Source organism: Sparus aurata, chromosome 13, assembly GCF_900880675.1.
Source record: "Sparus aurata chromosome 13, fSpaAur1.1, whole genome shotgun sequence".
Taxonomy (NCBI): Eukaryota; Metazoa; Chordata; class Actinopteri; order Spariformes; family Sparidae; genus Sparus; species Sparus aurata.
The window spans coordinates 11,293,622-11,316,235 of NC_044199.1; the positions used below are offsets into that span (position 1 = coordinate 11,293,622).

The window sequence follows — 22,614 nt, forward strand, 5'->3', positions numbered from 1 at the left end:
AGTCACAGATCACAGCAAGTTTCTTTTTATCATGAAGCCCATCGGATGCTCTTTCTTCCTGTTTGGCAGTTTGGACCAATGACCAGCACGTAGTATGGATAGGAGTCCATTAATGAACATTTTGGTTACTTCTACTTGACCTATAAACACCACATGAAATTGCATGAAATGAAAATGAGATTTGTTTGTTGAGCAAGATTCATCTGCCTCATTGTGTTGTAATGAGCCGAGATCGTGATGTGTATAGCTGCGATTTGAATTTATTGCATTCAAATGTGGATAGTTGAGTTTCAACTATCTGACATATGCATCCACTTGTGCGTCGATAAAGCACGCTTTCCTATTTTTGTGTGTTTAATGTGAGCGGCCATTTAAATGCTTGGGGTGTGTGAGAGTGAGGCTAGGTCCTCCCTTTGACAATGCGTGACTGATTCTGTGATTGTGTTCGACAAAGCGACGGTCATGCAGCGAGACGACGGACACAGACGTATAATGAAAAACCTAGAATGTATGATACATGAACATATGATGTGGTATATGTATGTATACTTTAATGACAGCATTTTGTGTGAAAACTTTTTTTTTCTAGCTTTTTTCATCGTCAACTCATCATTCATTGTTTATCAATCTGCAAATAATTAGCTGATGTTTTAAAACACTGTATATATCAATCATATAACTGAAACACCAAAGCAAAGTACAGTATGTAAATGAATTTAGCTCTCCAAAAACTGAAGTGGTGCATACTCATCCTGGTTGTCGTTTCCAAGGACAGATTTCAGAAAAGGGACAACTTTGAAAAGATTAATATGGAAATCTCTGGAGGTGTCATCTGACTCGACGAGACCTGAAGTTGTTTTGCACAGATCCTTGTTTCCCCAGCTGACCAGTGCGACCTGTGAAAGGAATATTTTTTGAATTTACAACGTCGACAAGAACTTCAAAATGCCTACATGTGTTTCAAAAACATGTTATTTTCCTGTGGAGAGATATTTACCACAACTCTTTTGAGGTATACTGTTGAATACGTAATCCGCTGTTTACCTGTATTGTGCGTAGCGCGTAGTTCTTGAACACAGCACCTCCAGCATCACCTGTCCCAAGAAATACATACACAGACATGGTGTCCACCCAAAATAATGGCCCTCAATTACTTATCTGAATAAAAAAATTCAAAAACACTGAAATTGAAAAAGAAGAAAACAGAAGAAGACACATATTTGTGTATTTGCACAGTTGTTTTACCATTTTCCTCACTTGCCTCCGATCGGACAAAGATACGGATGCCTCTCTCTTTGTTTCAAGTTACTGTGTGTTGGTGTAATTACCCTTATTCAAGCATGTTCATGGGAGAACTAGCTGCTCCTTTTGAAAGTATAGGATTCATGTTTATACATATATTACAGGGACCATACCTCTACATGCTATATGATCTCTTTGAGGATTTCGACCACCAGTGCACAGGAAGTTTTCAGTCACAGCGACCTCTGGGTCATCCGTATCTATGCCTTCTGCATCTAGTGCGTGGCTGATGCATTCACCTCTCTGCATTAGTAAGTAAGAAGAAGAACCATAGATCAAAGTATATATACTCAAGAAAAGAAAATAAATAAAGCAGGCGCAAAAACACAAGGCACAACATAGTAATTTAAGACTCACATTATCGCCAAGCTTAGCAAGGACAGTTTTTTCATCTACCAAGTTGGACGTTCTGGTCAGGAAACTGAGGCTTTCGAGATGATTCTTTAGCAGAAGCTTCTCTGTATTAAGAGAACACAAACATACAGTAAATGGTGTGTGAGAGTACATCAACAATTAATACATGGTTTAAAACTCACAGAGACCCTCTTTAATGTAATTAAGGACATTTTAAGTGTTATTGTATCTGTCACAACTATAACTCATCAGTAAGCCTCTGTAACAGATAGTGAATGATTGACAATATGACACAGTTGACATTTCATATGAATATGACCTGTCATGCATTTGTGTTTTATTTTGTGATGTATTGTTTATTTTTTACAACATGTATTAATGATGCACCAATTAAAATTATTATATATATTATTGAAGAAATGTGTATGTATTCTACTTTTGTGACAAATATAGGTCACAAGGTATGCAGCAGAAAGCTCTGGAAACCTGCCTGTGTATGATTTTCTTATAGCTGTAAACAATTAATACATGTTGTATGTTTTATGAAAAACTGAGAATTTGTTTGTGGATATGATTCCCTGCAGTCGCCATTAATAAATGAATGAATTAAAAACATATTTTTTATACACAGTTAAGAATGTTTCATATGAGAGGAATTGTTGACAAATACAAAAACATGCAAAAGTACCTTGTATACACATTATAATATGTTCTTAACAATATAAAGTGATAATATAGTGCTTATAAAGGCTTAATAGTGGGAATCAAAGTTTTCTGTTTAAATCTTTAATATTTGGCTGTTCATTGATGGGCACTAGGATTTCTCCACATATTAGAACAGTGAGTGTGACAGGCCCGGTGCCAGGATTTCATTTCTGGATGGGCCAAAATAACTTTGGCAGGGTCTCATAATTGCAGACGTTATTACTTCTTGCCTTCTTTTCCAATCTCCCATGCTCTTGGAGGTAACTAGCGTCGCCAAGAACATTTATTATTTACACTTATTATTTATTATGCCACGTATGTTTTCAGCTAGGACTACATCACCCACCTTGTTGCTCGCAGGTGGAAGCACCAACCAGTTTTAGAGCCTGACTGGTCTCCTTGGTGCAAGGTATGCAAATAGGTCTGCATGAGACACCAAAAACAATGGAGCCGATGATGTTTCAAGTTAATAACTTTGAACACAGCATATCTATTTATAAAAATGCAGTATTACAAATATAACATTGTTCCATGGGCACATGAGTTTGTAACAAATCTAATTTATCCATTTATAGCTTTTAGCATGTGTGTGTGTGTGTGTGTGTGTGTGTGTGTGTGTGTTTCTCACCGAGCGGCAGCAGAGATTTCAACAGGTTTCGCCAGTTGAATGAGGGCAACATCATAGTCGTAGAACTCACTGACTCTTTCGTGAACTTTAGCGTTGACATTGTACCGTTCGTGTATTTTGAACATTTTAACTTTTTTCACTGTGAAACACAATGGGAAGTGTTAGTGCTGTTGCTGTTGGATAGCCGAAAAATAAAGCTTACCTAATGTTTGAGGCATAAGAACGCACTGAATACATTTTTGTAAATACCTCTGCCCTGTCCATCATCAATCTCAACTGTGACGTGCTCAGGTATAGTTCCAAACGGAAGGCAGTGAGCGGCAGTCAAGACGAAGTCGGGGCTCACCAGAGAGCCGAGGCATTTCTTTGAGATTCCGTCTTTCTGAAGTTTGAAATGGTTAATACATTTATAATACAGTGTAGTAGTGACACTATAATACACAGAAGCAGGGCACAATTGGTTGTTTTCACATTTACATCATGTTACTCATTTGGCACCAATTAAAAGAAAGTAAATGTTTTTTAACCATTCTTGTGCCTGAATCATCATATAAAGCATTGCAAGAATCAGATTGTCAGTTGTTCAAAACTCTCTCACAGATATATTATCAAGTTAAATAATGAAACCTTCACCTGGACGATAACGAATGCCACCCATGGATACCTTTTCCGCTTGCTGTCTTTGGTACCCATGTCATAGTCCTTGTGAAGACCACACAGACCCTTAACATCTTCCTCATCTGCGTAAAAAAAAAAAGTAAAAATCAATGTGAGCACATGGCTATAAATGCGGAAAACTCTGTTGCATGTGGTTACGGGTCAGTATAGGGAACAAGCTCAATGATTAAACTGAGCATTATAATAATCTTTTAAATTCTTTTTCCAAAGTGACTCAGTTTTTCCAAACACAGTTGGAGCAATTTGGAGTTCAGTGTCTTTAAGCAGTTACCAGAATCAGAATCAGAATTCCTGTATTTGTCCCGCAAACGGGGAACCTTCTTTGTCACAGCAGCCGAAGGACAGTAATATTGCAATACACATTAACATTAGTTAAAAATAAACCAAATAATAAAAAAAAAAGTAAAAGATAGAAATGTAATGCATTAAATGAAATTACTCTTAAGTCAGCAGTTGTTGTTTTTTAGGTGTCATCAACATTATAAGTGCAAGACATACTTTCAGACATATTGTAAAGCTGTTAATGATTTGTGCCATGTATTTTGTTTGTTCGTGTTGTTCATCATCGAAAATGTTGAAATCTCACTTGAAGAGAAAACAACAGGGTAACATGACTCAGCCTTTATGCCACATTGTGCTAAAAGTACGAATGTCGCATACAGTGTGCAGTATGCAAACAGCGGCTAGATCTGCAGAAGGCCTAAAATACCGGCGACTGCAGGGTTAGCTAGCCAGCCAGCCAATCCCAGCCAATCCTGATGAATGCTAAGTTAGATACTAGCACACAAATGCAAAGATTGACTTACTAATTATGTCATCAAAAGTCTCATGTAAATCTGTAATGTCCTTCATCCTGAAGTAGTGCTTGCCATCCTCCCCTGCTGTGAGGGGCCTCAGATCTTCATCAAAGATTTCTTCTCCGATGGCAAAAATATAAATGTCTGTAAAATAAATGTGGCATGACAAATTATTCTCTTTTTGTTGTGTTAAAAAACATTACATTGCCCCGGCTGGTGACTAGGTGAGAATTAAATCTCAATTACAAAAGATGTAGCTGGAAGGTGGATGTCAACAACAAAACAACTCACACACACAACAAATCGAAAATAACACTCACCAAGATATTCTTCTCTTGACTGAGTCTCCGCTCCACCAGTGCCACCATGGTATACAATATCCTTTATTTTTGCCACTGTAGGTGCAGGTTCGCCCATATTATAAGCACCTAAAAATGAAAGAAAGCAGTGTGTTACAGTAAAATGTGAAGGAAGGGAAGGGTTGGCTCATGGAGATACCGACCATACCATTGCGCTTTTATCGATACACCAACGCTTCCACCTCAACCAATCGTCAAAGGATTTGTGCAATATTTTATCTTTTTATTTTCCCTCAGGTCATTTTTGTGTGCAAATCTAAAATATGCCTATCAAACAAGTGGATGGAAACGCACCTTCTGGCAACTTTATTGACAAATATTCGCACAGCGGTCATTTTCCACTGACATCACACTGAGGGTGGAAAGCTTTTAAACACCAGGATAATGTTATACTGCTGGTCTTGTTGTCATTTCACCATTCCAGGTTGACCAGCAACAAAAAGGATGATGGACAGTGAAAGTCTGGAGGAACAATGGGCTACTTATTTCAAGGTAAAACAACATATTTGATAACCAATTAGCTAAGGTTAGCATCCAACCGCTTCCTAGCTAGTCACAGGTTCACATAAATGTGTCCATCAGGAAGCAGTGACATGACAACAACAACGTGTCATGACATGACTTGCAACCTGGAACAGCAGTACGACATTTGAGCTTCCCACCCTGACCGTGACGTAAGAGGAAAATGGCCGCTGTGTGAGTGTGGTCTATTGCTAGATTAAGTTAAAAAAATATGAAATATGTACAGAATGACTTCAATTACCATCTGTAAAAACGATAAGGACGTGACGATGTTCCTTAAAATCCTCCTCTCCAACCCGCATCTTTATCATCGTCATTCTCTCCAAGAAGGTCTCAAATCAAGGTTCAGATCCGATCCAACAGTTGTTTTGTCTGTGAGTCAAAACACACACACACACACATACACACACACACACACACACACACAGAGTAAAACATAAATCACACTGTAAACTAAAAAAGTATTTCCACATCTCTGATTCCGTTTGACTCACCGCCTACTGCAAAGTTTTCCAGAACACGCACGACGCTGCTCAGTGGCACTGTGCCATCCCAAAAATCAAGAATGTTGACGACTTCATATATGTCGCAGTTGTAAAAGAGGATTTCATAGTTTGGAGCCACGGTGAAGCTTGAAATCTGAGGAAACATAAAATGTCACATTTTGCCCCTTCTGTCCCTCCCTCAGCCATTATCTTCACATCCTCAGGCCATTCTCTGCCCGTCCACCCTGTTCCCTCAGACTTCTCCACCTGTTTCCATGTTCCTTCATCAGCCCTTCGCTACCCTGAAACGTGTTCCTGCCTGCCTGCGTGACCCTCTGCCTGATCCACTAATTGATTATTTTATGCCTTACTGATTTGCATGTTGTTTGCCTCATCAGGCTGCCTTCCCTGAAAGTCTGGCTGTATGTAAGCCTATGAGAAAAATTATGATGTTGTGTTGCTGTGTGCTAGGTTGTATGAACGTTGGGAATCTGACAAAATCATTACAATTTCACAACTGCCCGCAACTGAAAAGATAATAGTGTGTGAAAATGTGGAGGGACATGGGGCCATATTTCACGGTCAAATAACAAAATCGATTGTAGTTAGCTAGCATTAGCATTCAACCACTTTCTATCAACCATCACCATCAACACTTTTTGAAGATAACAGGTTATCAAAGACCTTGAAATATGGCCTAGTTACCCGCTGGATGTTCACTATCCACTGTCTTTGACTTGCTGATCGATCAGGTTGTGGGAAATGATAACAATTTGTCAGATTATCTATGTTTATGGGACTTGAAACCTGGAACAGTTGTCTTTACAGTTGTCTGATCATTTGAGCTTGCAAATCCATCTTTTCAGGCACACAATGGTTGAATCAATCAATGTCCTTCTAAGAACTACTGGCAGCTTGAGGTAGCAGCTATGATTCTCGTGGTTTAAATGTGTCAATGAGCAAGAGAATCAACAGTGGTACAACCTGCTTCACTGCGTCACCTATGATGAACTCTTTGGATGACAGCTCTGTGAGCAACCCAGCAGGAGAGATGGTCTTTGGTGCACTGGAATTTTATAACACTGACTTCCTTTGACTGTGTGGGAAGCTGATGTTTTCACACCATCGATGACTAAGAAAGGCATTCAAATGAGCACGAGACTTGGGAAGGCTGATATTGATTGGCAGATAGTCGAGGCCTTTACGGAAAAAACTAAAAACGAAAACAGAGCAAATAGTCGAATCTTGTATCAAACGGCCACAAAGTGATTGATCTAATTTCCAGACTAGACACACTGACTAAGGATCCATCAACCGCAGTCTATACTTTCATCCAATGTGCAACCTTTAAAATTACCCCACAATCAGCACAACACAACTTCACATCTCCAGTCCCACTCCAGGGTGGCTGTTTGCAAACTCAGCATTCCTTTTTAATGAAGAAGAAAGTTGTTTGTTTCTTACCTTTGTAATAAGTGTTTTAATAGCCGCTCTTGAGGAATTGATGTGGTGCTCTTCAATGCTCTCAGAAATATCCACTGCGATATAGATGTTAAGTGACCCATTTTTTGAGACAGCAATTTTCCTTCCCGCTTCTATGCCGCCTGAACAGTCAACAACAAACACTATCAATTGCATGTACATTAAAAATCATCACAGCGAGTACAGAAACTCATATACTCACCAGTCCGTTTCTTAAAGGCAAAATTTTGTTAGGTATATTCATACTCTAGAACTTGTAGATTGATCAGTTAATAGAAACCGTGTATTGTAGTAGACACTTAGTGGTGGTGACGTCGAGGTCACGCGACTGCAGCGTAGCTTGTTTATAGCCTCACATTAGCCAGTTACTGCTGGTGATTTAATTTTCACTCTAAAAATCATTCATGTTCACCTGTGTTTGCCGCTGATATTATTGTATGTTCTGCAATAATCCACAATACAATGGAAAATCCCATGGGCATTTTGACAAGGGGACCAGGGCAATGGTAGCCTATGGTTTAGCCTACAAAAACATGTCATCCCTACACCAGTGCATAGCCAAAATTATCATAAATCATCGCTGTTAAATGATACGTATAATCAGACCAGTTACAAGAACTTACCAGTTGGCTCTAAAATGGTGAGGGTGTTTTTTATTGAGCTGCCGAATTCCTCTGAAACCTCCAAGGAAGTGTCGTAGGTGTGTTTGTCTGCAAGAAGCAAAGCCACATGAACAGAAGTCTTCAACTGTGTTAAGTGATATTAAAGAGAAAGCAAGTAAGATTATTCGACCTTCACCACAAAGACTATTGTTGAATTCACAGTGGTCCTGTAAACTGATGTGACCGGAAGCTGGATGGCTAACTAGTGAAGCAACAAGTCGCGCTAAGTCGCCTGTCAACCAGGAACATATGTAGCTTAATCTCCAAGTAATTTCTTCTGTACAGTGTGATCAACCAAAATCAGAGGTTATATTCATAAATATGTGTTGCTCGAGTTAAGATGTGAAGCTATACAGTTGTATGTTGTGCAGTAATCAGTGAGTTGATAACACACGCTTCGCTAACTGGTAGTAGTCGAACAGTCATGATCTCTCTCAGGCCTCCCAACAATGAAGGATTAATAAATACAAATGAAGCAGTATTGCAAATTAATTGTCCCTTTTAAGAGTTACGCTAACAATGACTCCTGTTAATTAACATCCCATTATTCAGCACTGTTTCAGTTACGCTCCCAGCAGGCTTTATCACAGCAGAGCTCTGATCACATGGCACAGGACGTAATTTGTCAGTATCAGTCTTACAGTAGCATGCTGGCTCATTGCCACTCCACTGGCCGTTCTCCTGACACACCCTTTCCTTCGACCCCATCAAAAACAGGTTGCCATTGCAGCTGTATCTCACTGTGCCGCCATTTCCAAACATGTTTCCCGTTCTCGAGGCACCAGCTGGGATACCAGGATCAGCACAATGATCTCCTGCTGAGGTAATAAAAAGAACAAAAGACAAGAAACAGCCATGAGTGAGGGTGTATCGCCAAAGGGACAGAGGAGGGAGAGAGGAGGTAGATTGCTGTTCAGGACTTACAGTCGCGACTACAGATGGGAGTGGAGCCACTCCACTTTCCACTTGGTAAGCAAATACGTTTGGTTGAGCCTCGCATTGTGTACCCAGAGTAGCACTCATATGTGGTCTCATTATCCACAAAGTACTTCTCCTGAGGAGGGGAGACGTTGCCGTACTCCAGCACACTTGGGTCAGGGCATTCAACAACTGCAAAGCAAAACAAAAGGATCTGAGTTACAGTGTGGAGCAGGAAGCCTGAGGCAAAGTGAGAAACATCTGTCTCATTTCACTCACGCCTGCATCTTTGAGGTGAAAATCTTTTGGGTGCCGGTTTCCAGCTGCCATTGGGCTGGCACAGGCTGGTCATAGCCGGGTGTGGGTAGTAACCCACGGGACAGTTGTAGACCAACATGCTGCCTGCCCTCAGCTGCTTGGTCAATTTGTAATGACCTCCTTCAATTTGCATATTTGTCTCTGTGCAATCACAGCGCACTTCCCCTCCTGAAAAAGAACAGTCATGGAGGTTTAGTAATGCACTCAGAGTTTAGAAAGCTTTCCTACAGGGTCAAAGAAGACATTATATAATATTTTCACAAGCTGATTAGTGGGACTCTGTAGGTTTTATGATTTGTTGCTACGTTGTTTACAAAGCTTATACCCATGTTGTGTGTTTCATATTTGATGGCACTATTCATAATGACGATGTAGATGTGTTAGTTAAAACAAAATTGAAATGGTTGGCAGCAGAGTCTCTTTTCAAGCCGAGAAAACAAATATTCAGACTGTATGTAAAATATTGGATGATTTCATAACTTTTTCAGCAGCAGAAAGTCACTAATGAATTTTCTTTTGTGGATTTTTTTCTATCAACAAGTCTAACAATTTCAGAAAAACTCAAATACAGTAAATATGTGGACATTTGAAAAAAAAAAGTCAAGTAAATATAGCTCACCCATACAGAGGAGGAATGAAAGTGCAATAAGCCAACTCCAGGGGACAGAAAATCCCATGTTGAACCTTTCACTGAGGAACAACATCAAAATGAGAGGATTGAGCAGGAACACTTATTTCAAAAGGTACAGTGATGGACAGAAAGAGGGACTGGGTGGGCATAGACCAACCTGGAACTTATTAACTTTAAGACAAATAAAAGGGGATCTTTACTACTGCATTGGTTCCAAATAACGAGGAGAAGCGAATAACCCACCTCCGATCGAGCTGGTCTTTTGATTGTCTGTGTTTTGTAATTAAATAACGATAACTGGTCATACTTTTTAAGTATCATAAGAAAAAGTCTTACGTTCCTACACCCAATACTTCAATTAGATACAATCCATGTTACCTGCTCATTTTGACTGTTGTGACCACATTTGTGTGTTCTGACCTTAAAGGGCGACTTCACCAGTTTTACACCCTTAATGTGTGTTTACAGGACTCGGGGAGCATTACTGCATATGTGAAAAAAGTAGTACAAAGCCTTTTGTGGCTCAAGAGGAAGCTGCATGTAATCTGATCAACTGCGTCTAGTGATGTCACTTGATGGCTAAGTTGCATTGTGGGTAATGTAGGTTTTAAAAAGCTGTCAGCATTCTTCTTCCTTCTCAAGACCAGGCATCTACATTACACATAATGCAACTTACAGCACGGTCAAACAAGCACATTTGACCCACAGAGTCCACTTTGTTCAACTAGTAGGAGCGCTCCATACCGTGCTCAAGCGTGGTACACTTTGTTGGCCCTGGCGCAGTTGGAGGAGGTGTGCTTTGGCACGGTTCCAGCGGCTCATGCACGAGCACAAGCATGGGTGCACAACGTGGACATGAAGTGTAATCATGCTATAACGCTGCCTTGCAAAATCAAGAAATCCAGGAATGTGAGAGGCTGGGGAGGAGGGACATGGTACGGAGCAACTGGGCCAAGTGTGAGTGTGCCCTTACTTAGTTACTGAGTATCATTACTGGGGGCAGTATTCAGATTACATGCAGCTTCCTTTTGGAGCCACAGAAGGCTTTACAATCCTTTTACAGGTCTTTGGGAGTAGTACTCCCAAATACGTAGGCCATAGCGTTCCTTTTTTTGGCCGTCGATTTCGCACCATGTGTACACAGACAGTCACATGTTGCATAAAAAAACAAAGTAATTGTGAAACGAAGACAAAGTACACACATGCTGCATCATTTCCCAAAAACTGTAGGTACTGGTGAGCATTGCTTATTGACATGGTGATGCAGTTACTGATTGAACGGCCAGTAAATACCAGCCTGGTTTGACTGTAACTGTCTGCGACCCTTCAGCAGAATTATTTGCTAATAGTCTTTACGACCTGGTCTGTGACAGATGCTAAAACCACTGAGGAGTAAAAAAATAAATATGTTTTAAAACTGAAGGGCCAGCAAATTGTGCATATGTTTTTTTTTTTTATTGTTGTTTTGTGTCTGTTTAGTCTTTCTCTTTACTTTTCCTTTCAGAGCCTGATGTAGGGATGGCGGAGAAGGATTCTTATAGATTTTTCCAGCAGCTAAAAGCAGCTGTGGTGAATGAAGCAAATCTGTGTTGATGTGACCTTTTGCACCCGTTTCTGTTGTTATGAAATTCTCTGTTGCACTTTTGAAGAAATAACTCCACAGTGTTGGCATCATCCACAGAGATAAAAAGCCAGAGAATATTTGCATGGATGACAGAGGTGAGGAAACATATATAATAGTGTTGAAGAAATAACTTTGTCTTGCATTAATTATAACCATCATCTGCTGTTCTCCAGCCCCAGAAAGGCCTATTATTATCTTTTCGCGACTTTACAGGTTCGGTACCTTTGCCCTTAGTTAACCTGGAGCTGACAGATTTTTGACAACCCAGCATGTTTCATTTTAAAGGAGCTTCTCAGGAGTCTGATTCGTCCCTGTGGAACGTCAGTCAGCAGATGCAGCTGTGACACACGGCTCATGGAGGCCAATAAGGTACCTTAAATCCACAATGACATAGTCCCACAAGTGTTTTTTAGATTCTGCGAGACCTACACCTCAAGGCGTCGCCTGGGAATCTTCAAGTTTTTTAGTTTTCATCAGTATCAAGGTAATCCAGTAATAGTTGTCTGTATATTCACGTGTACATTGGCAAAACAAGCTGGGAAAAGCAAACTTTTAATGGTACCATTTTGCCCACATGTAAACATAACTCGGCTATAAAACAAGGGGCGCAATTGTCCCAGCTGTTTCCAAGGGGCGAAACTTGGAGACCTTGAGATCCCCTTAATCAATGAAGGAGAAATAATTTTCCTAAAAAGGCAATTTCAGAATTGAGAGAAGAAAAGCAATCAATGCCAGTTCACTACAACTTCCTGTGAGTCAGCAGAAATGTACTTCCACTTTATAATATTCTTTATTTTATTTTCCTTTGGTGGATTCATGTAGTGCTGAAGATGCAGGTTCAGTCACCAAAGCTGTACAGTCAATGATTTACCATCATCAGTCCATATGAGCTCTTGTTTACACCACTTAGCTCATGTGTAAAAAGTATTAGTTTCAACACAAAATGTACCAAGTGTAGTAAACTAAACAAAAAAAAAACTGTATAAATCATCTGGACCTAATCATCTGCTGGGTACTTACTAAGAGCATATTAGGTTGTTGTGAAGGTAGCCTGCTAAAACAAAAGGTTTTTCATGTTCAAAAAACGGTATACATGCATATCATTTTGTCTAGAAATGAATTGATCCCTTGTGTCTGTGCTTTACATTACTTTATGCCAAAGTTTTGCAGAGAAAGTTGGGACAGGATTGTAACTGCTAATGTAGTCGAGATATGATCCAAGTCAGTGACTGCACAAACTGTCCGCTGTCTACAAAAACATTATTTCCACGTTCATCTACAACCGAAGGAGTCTGTGACATGTGACTATGAGCCTGTAGCCTTGACGGTGATGGTGACGCTGACAGGTTCGTTGTCGTCTCCAGGGGGAGGCGCTTGGCTCGTGGTGGGGGTGGCACTCAGGGGTGAGGTGGTGAGGGGTGAAGACGCCCGGGGTAGAGCCAAGGTTGGACCTGGAAGAAGCCCGGAGCAAAGGTTCAGCATCAGTTAGACACAGACTTCTGAGACACAGATGGTAATGAATTCAAAGTAAGATTATATATGCAGAGCTGGCTAGTAATGAGTTACGTTTACTCCAGTTTACTCGATTACATGTACTTGAGCAACTTTTTTGAGTGAATTGTACTTTTCATAGTAATTAAACGAAGCATTTTTCTTACCCAGTAAGATCTTTCAAGAAGGATTTTTACTTTTACTGTTTTACATTTAGATACATTCATCGCGCTACTTGTATTTATTATTCTATTGCATTCATGCACATTATGTTAACAGGCAGGTAGTCAGTGAACAGTTCTTTGCATTTCAAAAGCCAAAGAACGGGCTCTTAGCCAGGAAAACTGGTTCCAGAGTGGCACCAACACTGTGCTGGTAAAAATCACTTCCATCAGGGGCTGGGTGCTGGGTTATTGTGACCAAGGGCCAACTGAAACCGCTTATGACCGCCATTTTTAACAAACCAGAGCTAGTATAGTGTGTTCTGACTTATCCACAGGAGAATCAACACAGTCTTTTCGCTATCGACAACAAATTGAAGCAGCAGTGCTCAGAGGACCAGTCATGTTTGGATGCCAGTGTAGGCATTCAAAGCCAGGAGCAGCACTTGTAAAGAGTCAGTGTAGTCTGCCACAGTTGCTTCTAGCAATGCTGGGGAATTTGGCGATGTATACAGTGACTGAATGATGTGACTCTCATGGCCGTTGAAAAGCAAACAGGTGCTTATAAGGGTCCCGGATTAGGGTTTCACTTTGGTCGAAAAGGGGTACGTGAGGCCGAAGATATACCTGCTTTTGACAACGCGTTGGTGTATGCATGGCAGCTGCCTTTCGTATTCTGCTTCTGTTTGGAGCGTTGGCAGTGCACATCCTCTGAAATTAACACTACTCATCTAATGAAATACGTACATAAACAGTGGGGCCAGTAAGGGGATGTGACAGAGTCAAGGATCAGTAAGCAAAGCACAGTGGTTTTAACATCTGACCTTTTGGTTATGAAATGTAAGAACTTCACCTTCATAAGCATGGGATGGACTGTCACTGGCATAAACCTTGGATTTCTTCTTCTATATTGTTTTACAAATGCATGTGGTAACCCTGACATGTACAGTCTAGCTTTAGCTTTGCTTCAGAATGTGTTTGATGTGGGTTCATCTTGCCTGGACTGGCTAATCCACCGATCTCCTCTATTCCTCCCTCAGACCCGCCAACCACTTCATCCTCCGGCAAGTTGATGTTTTCCCTTGACTGGCTGTGCTGCCTGGAGACACCAGAGGACAAAACAGTTTTAATTGCATATCTTGGCATAGATAACTGCACATTGTTAAATGCTGGTAGTATTTCTTTAGACAGAAACACAGGTACTTACGACCCAAACAGCATATCATGTAGTCCTGGGGGAAGGAACATAGAACATTAATGAAACATGGCAGGGCATTGATTATATTAAGGGATGTTCGTGCTTGGGTACGTGACTCACGAGGATTGTTGTTGCGGTTGCGGATTATGAACAGGAGCAGCAGCGCCGTGACGATGGCTGCGAAGAGCATCCCACCTATAGCTGCTCCAATCACAGCAGGGTACACGTTGTAGCGTGGTTCCGCTGCAACACATCACAGTTACACATTGCAAAATAGTACACCTCTGACAGTTGCTGCAATAGGTGTCTGACATTGTTTTTTCTATCGTGTTTCATCTCCCCCTAGTGGTTCTCAACCCATGTCAGAGTTGTTTTTGTACCGTGAAATAAACCAAATGTATGACTGTTTAGAAAACATTGCTTCACTTTAAAAAAGCAGGGGTTGAAAACCACTGGCCTAACCTACCCTGACACCTGAACTACAAGCCTTCCTATCACTAAACAATCACCAGGGCATGGTTAGAGCAGTCAGAGCCTACTTTACATGATACAATAAACACAAACAATTTACAAGAGGCACACAGAGACAGTTAGAGGAAAGGTAAAGAGCAGGGCAGGGAAGGAGTCAAGGAGGGAGTGTGTAGAAGGTGTATAGACATGAGGTGTGTGTTATTGTCTGTATGTGTGTCTTGTTTGTGTTTTCACCTAAGTGGGTAACAACAAAAAAAAAAAAAGAAAAAAAATGTTAGACTGTCATTGAAACAGCAATCACAGCAAGACACCAGCATCGACAATGTTCAAATAATCACCTAACTCACCTGTCAACTTTTAAATGTTCACATTTATACTTGTTTTGCTCTTGTTTTCATGACAGCCCTAACTCAAGCCCCTGCCTTTGCTCAGTGCTGTGCCAACATCCCTACAACTGACCACACCTTCCTCAATCTGATCACCTCATATACCTGGAGTCTTTGGTGCAGAAGGGTGTCCTAGGGTGCGGTGGTTGACAGGTGTGATGCGGAACTGGTAGGTAACGGTTGGCGTCAGTCTTCCTACTGTATGACTCCTGACTTCTGGGTCCTGGATGATGCTAGGGTACCAGACTGGGGGGCCGATTCTATCATCTGTGTCCTCCTTTGTATCATTCCTGCCTCTCCTTCCTGGTCGCTCTGGCACCCAGATGTGCTCCAGGATGAAACCCGTCCAACCTCTTTCTTCTTCGCTCTCTACCTGCCACTCAAGCTCCACCTCGTTCCGCTTTCGGCTGTTGTACATCACTTTGACTAGGGTCGCATTGGGCGGCATGGGGTGCCCTGACAGAGACACAAAATGCAGTTAGTTGATTGATGCACTACTTTGGTCGACACTGAAATATCTCAACAGGATGGATTGCTATTGAATTTTGTAGGTATTTGTCGTCCAAATATGATGAATCCTTCCTATAGTACTGCCATGAAGTTCACATTAAAGGTTCAATACATGTGTAAGTTAAATTATAAACAGAATGTCTGCAACTAACAATATCAATATTGTGTCAAAGATGTGTACTGTGAGGCAGAGATAGCTAGTGAAGTTCGCATGCTAACCAGCTAGCCAGACTTGTTCCATATCCTAATACCACTTTCAGAAGGTGAATTTCCAATAGTATAGCTCAGACGACCATCGGTGTTGTAAACACCAACAAGACCCATGTTCCCAGTTCACTAGTCCAGACAGGTCACAACATGCTATTTATTGTTTGTTCGATCTGTTCAAAAAACACTTTTTATATGTGGTTATACAGATAATATATATTATACTTTGATTCTCATCAGCCTCATCTGTACATTGAGTCTAAGCTAAAAAAGCTATTTTTAGCATGTTAACGCATGTCACAAAGACACTAGCATAGCTTCAGACTCTTGGCATCGTTGGGAAATATGCACATCCACGTTCTTGCTTAGAGTTAGATGAGAGGATTGACGCCACCTTCAGCTTTATGCAGTAAATATGAAAACTAATGCTAGCAGCCGGTTAGCTTAGTTAGTAGGGGAAACAGCTAGCCTGTCTAGCTCACCATATGCTCGCTACTTAGCATGTTACTTCTTGTTTGGTTGATAAGTACGAAAAAAAAAGTGCAAGTCCAGGTTTTACAGATGGTTATGTCTCAGACTAAAACTACCACTTGGTCTTTCTACATTTTTGTTTTGTACACCAGACTGGTTTCAAGTCTTTAATGCGAAGGTAAGCTACCTGCTGACTGTAACTTCATATTTTCCCATACAGATATACGTGTATCATTTAATTAGCCTTTTTCACACAATTTTTGACTATTCAATTAAAATGTGTACAGATCAAAGCAACAGAAAAGAATGTCTTACTCTTGACCAGTAAGGTGACATTGACTTCCGTTCCTCCCACTGCGTTGGAGGTGGTGCACCTGTACTCGCCGCTGTCTTGAGCCTCATGTGTGTCTCTCACAGTCAGATTGGCCCATGCAGATGTTCGCAGCAGTGTGTACTTCGATGTGCCTTTGACGTCCAAGCCACGATTGTTAAACCAGGTGATTTGATTGGTGGGAAGGTAGTTGGATCTCAGGTTGCAGGTGAGCTGGACATCACTTCCCTCATACACAGACACAACTCTGCGCTGTGTCAGCAACACAGGAGCCTCTACAGGTGACAGTATACACATGAATTAATACACAAATCCTACCTGCTCCTTGTTGTAAGGTGTGTCTGATACTGACCCAGAGTGAGCCTGCAGGTTTTGGTTTGGATCAGAAGGGGATGCTTAGCGTGGCAGGTGTAGGGTTTCCCACCGCGGGCGGTGCCGTAACGAAGGACTAGGACGTTGGAGCTTTCTTTCCCAACTTTGCCCTGGTCACCCGGGCCCTCCCACCACACCAAGGCGTTTGGAGATCCTCCATCCCAGGAGCAGGACAGCATCAGATACTGTTTGTTGTTAGTCACATAGGCTAAACACACTGGTTCGGCAGGGGGGATATCTGGTGGAAGAGAAGAGGTTTAAGTGAAACTTGAGAGGTTTGAAGAGCTGTTAAGAAAACAGTTTGTTTTCCCTTACATGTTCGCGTGCTGCACACTCTTGATTGTGTCAGTGCCAGGTGTGAGCCCATGCATGAAAACGAGCTGTCGTTGGAGGCCATGCCTTCAGTCGACAGCAAGACAGTAGTGTTGGTTAGTTGATTTGTCTGCGTCCCTGTGTCAGCCTCCGTGTGTCCCAATGTTTTCAGGTCTCCGGTCCAGTGGAGGGAGGGGGAGGGGAATCCACCGGTCCAGGAGCAGAGCAGTTTCAGAGAGGTGTGATTCAGAGCCGGCTCCACAGAACAGGAGGGGGAACCATCAGGTGGGTCTGTGGGGATAGGATACAGCGTAACGAGGCAGGGATGTGCAAAGTGGGGGTTACATGAGGTCATCAGGGCCAGGGAAAGTGCCTGTGGGGCTACAGTATTCAGGATGTACGGTAGGGGTGTCACGATCCAATGATCTGGATTGATATATATCGATTCAGTGATCAACAATCCAATATAATCGATGCAAATTCGCGAAAGGGAAAACATCGATTCTATCATTCGCCTTTATTTTCACATTCCCATGGCATGTCTAAATCACCAGTCCAAGCCATTTAATTTCTATGACCGCTGCTCAGCGTCACTTGAGGCCAAAAAAAAAAACTGTTGTTACTGGACATAACCGGTCAACCATATTTATGTGTTTTGTTAATTTATGAACAAAAATAGAAAAGAAAGTGGTGGCAGCTTCTGTTACTGTGTTCAAACGACATATGATATATATAGTATCATCGATTTTGATCATCAAATATCGTATCGTTGTCCACAGAATCGATATAATATGGTATCATGATGAACTCTAAAAGCAAAACCAAACAGAGGAGCAGAATGACAAGCACCCGGGCTTCCAGCCAACCAACACTTGCCATGGCTGTGACATCACAGCGAGGTACCTGCCAGAGTGTCCCGTCAACTTCCCTGACGTTCCTGAACGGGAGAAACGGGTCGCAGCACTTCCACACTCTGCCGTGGTGTGTTGGCGTGTAAGTGTATTCATAATAAAGAGCTTGAAAAGTGAAAGGTGATGTGGTGAATGGAGGGAGAAGAAGTGAAGAAGGTTTGTGTGTAACATTGAAAACAGGAGAGGTTTAGCTGGAAGTGAAACAGTGACGGAGTTGTATCTAAGAAGGACGTTGAGGCCTGATAAAGATGGAAATCAGAGGGGATTCAGACCCTGATTTGAGTTCTTTTAGTCTTGTGCTATGAATGTAAAATCTGGGTGATTTAATCACATCTCAGTCTTTAACAATCATTTGCAGCAACAAGATAGAAGAACACGTTGCACTGAGTGGAGAGGTTCACAGAGGAGCAGGGGGACTGATGGGATGGTCCGAGGTCAGAGGTCAGACTCACAGTAGACAGTCAGGCTGATGGTTTTTTTGGAGCGGGTGTTGAGGTAGGTGTTCTGCGCCAAGCAGGCATAGTCGCCAGTGTGCATGCGGAGGATCTTGGTGATGGTGAACTGCGGCCCCGTGTAGACCTGGGAGTTGTTGTAGAACCAGACGTACTGACTTGCCGGGTTGGACTGGGCTTGACACAGTAAAGAAACAGTCTCTCTCTCCAGGGCTGAATATCCTCGCTCTGTTATACTGAACGGAGTCACGTCTATCTGAGGAATGTCCGGGCCAACTGAAGAGAGAGGACACCAAGATGCTTAAGGTATGAAGGACATTAACCACAGCTGAGCAACATCGTGTTACACTGTTCAGAACTAAAATTCAAAGTGAGACACCTTCTGTTTCGTCTTTAAACTGCAATAATTAATAATATTGTCAGTTAATGCTCTACAGTTCAGTCACACCCATAAAAAACTGTATTGTATTGTCAGTAAATCTTTATGTACACATCCAGCTGTCAAACATCATCATTTGGAGTTGTGTTTCTGGCCATCTGATGAATATAAGTCTGGTATTCACTTTCTTTTCACTCCATTTTTGGTCTCCACCAACTTGAGCTTTTAAAGGAGACATAATATTCTCATTTCCAGGTTAATGATTTTATATTTTCGGTATTTTGGATGACTACTAGAATAGCTTTATTTGCTTTAATGGTCAAAAAATGCGGTTGTGATGTTTTCTCATGCTGTCCAGTGTAGCAGGGCTCTGAAACGCTCTGTTTTTGCCCCTGTCTCTTTTCTTTTTTAACATACAAGCTAAAGAAGAAACAACACATGTTCTTAAAATACCAAGAGAAAAGAAAAGAATGAATATAAGTAACACAACAGTTGTAAGTGTAATAATGATTTATTAAACAAATGCTGAAGATTCATGTCCTCTCAATGTAAAAGAAAAGAAAAGACGCCAAAGCAGAAAGAATCATGTATGCTTATGGCCAAAACACCCTCAAAATACTCACAGATAGTGTCTAGCCATAGCCGGTTAGAGCTCTCGCTGTTGACGGCGTTGCTGGCCACACAGCGGTACCAGCCGGTGTGGTTGCGGTTAACATCAGTCACATTGATAATGCTGCTGGTGCCCTGTGCAACTACTGAGATGGTGCCGTTACGGGTTTCATGTTTCCACACATACTGGATTGGCCCAGTCCCATTATCCAAGTTGCAGCGCATCCACATCGTAGATCCTTCCACCGGAGATGCATCGCTCATGAGGAGGTAAGGCTTAGTGACGGGAACTGCATTCAAGATAAAGTCACACATGTAGATATGTTTACTGTATCTAAAGCATGGAAATTATTGTTCAGTAAGTATATACATGTATTATATATCTATCATAAAACATTTAAAGACACTTTTTTAGCACACAGTTGTTGTTGTTGTTGTTGTTGTTGTTGTAAAATACAAGATGGCCAACAAAAAGTAAAGATATCATGTTAAGATATTCAGTAAAAGTGAAGTGAAAGTCACCCATACAGATTGTACAACGTGTATATATGTGTGTATTTATAAGTAAAAGTAACTAAAACGTGTAGTCATGATTGTACATATTGTATACTGTATGTCATCTGATTTTTGATTATTGTATCAGAAAATCAGCATTTTTCTGATTATTGCCATGTGTGTTTTTTTCGGCAATAAAATACACTATTTAGGAATTTAGTACTTAATGAGTAAAAAGTAAAATAGTTGCATCCAAATTGCAGAGGAGTGGAGGTATAAAGTAGCAGAAAATTGAAATACTCAAGTAAAGTAGGAGTACCTCTAAAATGTACTTACAGTACAGCTGTAAGTAAGTTGTTGCTCAAAGCAACTGAAAACCATCGTTCAGGCACTTAGACTGCTCAATTAGAGAGCGTTGAGTAGAGCAACCGATACATTGGTGAGTCAGTGTTACCGTCCAGGTTGAGGTCATCGCAGATATATCAGTATTGGCGTATGTTAGTTTTGCGCACTAGAGAGCACTGGCATTGTTTGATCTTTACTCTTTAGGTGCGTTTGAGTAGCATGTGGATGAACCATCGTGGTATTCAAGAGAAAAGATGGATCCAGTGTGCATGAAGTCTTACCTCGGACAGTGAGGTGCACGTAGTAGTAGTACACTTTGGGATCTTTGTCTATGTCATAGAAGGCCTGGCAGGTAAACAGGCCGTGTGCAGCCAGAGGCAGTTTCTCGATGCTTACAGATGCACTGTTTGAGATGACCGTCAGCTGTCCGAGCGTCTCGGCCAGCTTCTGGATCCTCGTTCCTTTCCCCAAATTGTACACCACAGCTTTTATAGCCTCAGTGCCGGGCTTGGTGAAGCTCCATATGTACATGTCAGGTATGGTGGGACCGCACTCAAGGATCACCGCTTTGCCCACCACCCCGTACACACGGGTGTCCCGGTAAACCACCTCCCAGTTGGGATTGATCTCAACCGCTGGAGGAGGGAGAGGATACATGGACATGCATTAAAGGTGTGTGTATGTGTGTGTGTGTGTGTGTGTGGAGGAAAAGGAGATGGCCGTGTCATGTGCTCTCCCAGTGTTCAGTTACGGGATTGATTACGCGGTAATTTTCAGACACACTGTAATAGTTTGATAAGGGATTAACCCGATTAGTGCATAATGGGCAGACAGAAGGAAAAAAGGTTAAACCTGCCATTTAATTTCTCTTCTTGCGCTGACTCTGAGAGAGTATAACTACAGCTTCAGTTAGAAACATGTCACTAATCTGGACACTTGGACTGATGTACTATAAAGCCCTGGTTTGGTGAGCAACTGCTCAAGTAACTTTGTTTGTGTTTGGCCCGTTACATATAGTTTAACTCTCATTTAAATTAATTCTTTATCTCTACTCTCCTTCCTTCAGCCAGTCAAAGCAGATGGCCACCCAACATGAGTTTGGGTCTGCTTCGAGGTTTCTGCCCATTTAAAGGCCGTTTTTTCTCATCACTGTCACCAAGTGGTTGCTCATAGGGGAATGTTGTCTCTGTAAATTAATTGAGTAAAGAATATAATCTGGACCTGCTCAACCTGAAAAGTGTCATGACACATCTTTGTTGTGAATAGAGTGGTGTAGCCATGACGTATCTTTGTAGAATAAGCCGGAAGTTAGCATCACCCTGCTTTCCTCAACAAAAAGAGAGTTGCAACTAACGTCGGCTTGTAAAGACGGAGTAGTGAATTCATGAGTCTTTGTGTTTGGCGCGATTAAGTTTAATGTCCCTGACAACTTCCTTCGTCTCATTTAGCCATTTCTAAGTTCCTCCTTATTAGGACAGGGCATATGAAAAGTTTAACGTCAGATTCTTAACTGGCAACTACGTGACAATGCATCTCAGGAAACATTGAGGAGTAAAAAAATCTTTGAGTGGTGTACTGTATCACTTTTCCGAGGGAGTAAATAAGTAAAGTAATAAGTAATACAATACTTTTTTTTTTTAGTGATGACACTGTGTCGACCGGAGACCACCGGAGACCAAATTGTTGCATGTTGTGGTCCTAAATTTTAAATATCCATATCAACCATTTTTGTTATGTGTTTTTTATATACATACACTTATACAGTTTGAACATACAGTATCAAATATCAATATCAGCTTCCAGTATCGAGCATCTGTCGTGCTAAACTCGAAGTCTGAACTCTACGCTGAAAACTAGAATCACAACAAAATATGATGATATATCAAACAATTCAAATCCTGTGACATAGATATATATTTACCACAACTCAGATAATTGTAAGTGAATCCAAAGACACTGGACTCACCATGTGTGGTAGAGGTGACCAGACTGGTTGGTAGAAACAGAAAGGCCAGCCCTAGCAGTTGGGCCACCATGGTATCATGATG

At 41.4% G+C, this 22,614-nt stretch overlaps 1 protein-coding gene and 1 pseudogene across 2 annotated transcripts; both read right to left on the minus strand.

The window, feature by feature from the left end:
• Positions 1-529: 529 nt before the first annotated feature.
• On the minus strand, positions 530-9,951 carry LOC115594247 (complement factor B-like; annotated as a pseudogene). The gene is made up of 18 exons (XR_003986444.1): positions 9,830-9,951; positions 9,172-9,378; positions 8,899-9,084; positions 8,616-8,792; positions 7,936-8,022; positions 7,295-7,434; positions 5,840-5,984; positions 5,587-5,717; positions 4,785-4,892; positions 4,474-4,608; positions 3,623-3,729; positions 3,239-3,371; positions 2,990-3,128; positions 2,708-2,784; positions 1,660-1,760; positions 1,416-1,545; positions 1,045-1,094; positions 530-896 (listed from the first exon to the last, which is right to left on the minus strand). The product of XR_003986444.1 is annotated as a complement factor B-like (transcript).
• A 2,260-nt stretch (positions 9,952-12,211) lies between these two features.
• On the minus strand, positions 12,212-22,614 carry vsig10l2 (V-set and immunoglobulin domain containing 10 like 2). The gene is made up of 12 exons (XM_030437301.1): positions 22,533-22,614; positions 20,848-21,201; positions 19,741-20,016; positions 18,739-19,014; positions 17,379-17,666; positions 17,044-17,301; positions 16,676-16,966; positions 15,278-15,628; positions 14,436-14,558; positions 14,325-14,349; positions 14,116-14,216; positions 12,212-12,916 (listed from the first exon to the last, which is right to left on the minus strand). The coding sequence occupies exons 1-12, from the start codon at positions 22,600-22,602 to the stop codon at positions 12,771-12,773; spliced, it is 2,559 nt and encodes an 852-aa protein (XP_030293161.1). The 5' UTR covers positions 22,603-22,614; the 3' UTR covers positions 12,212-12,770.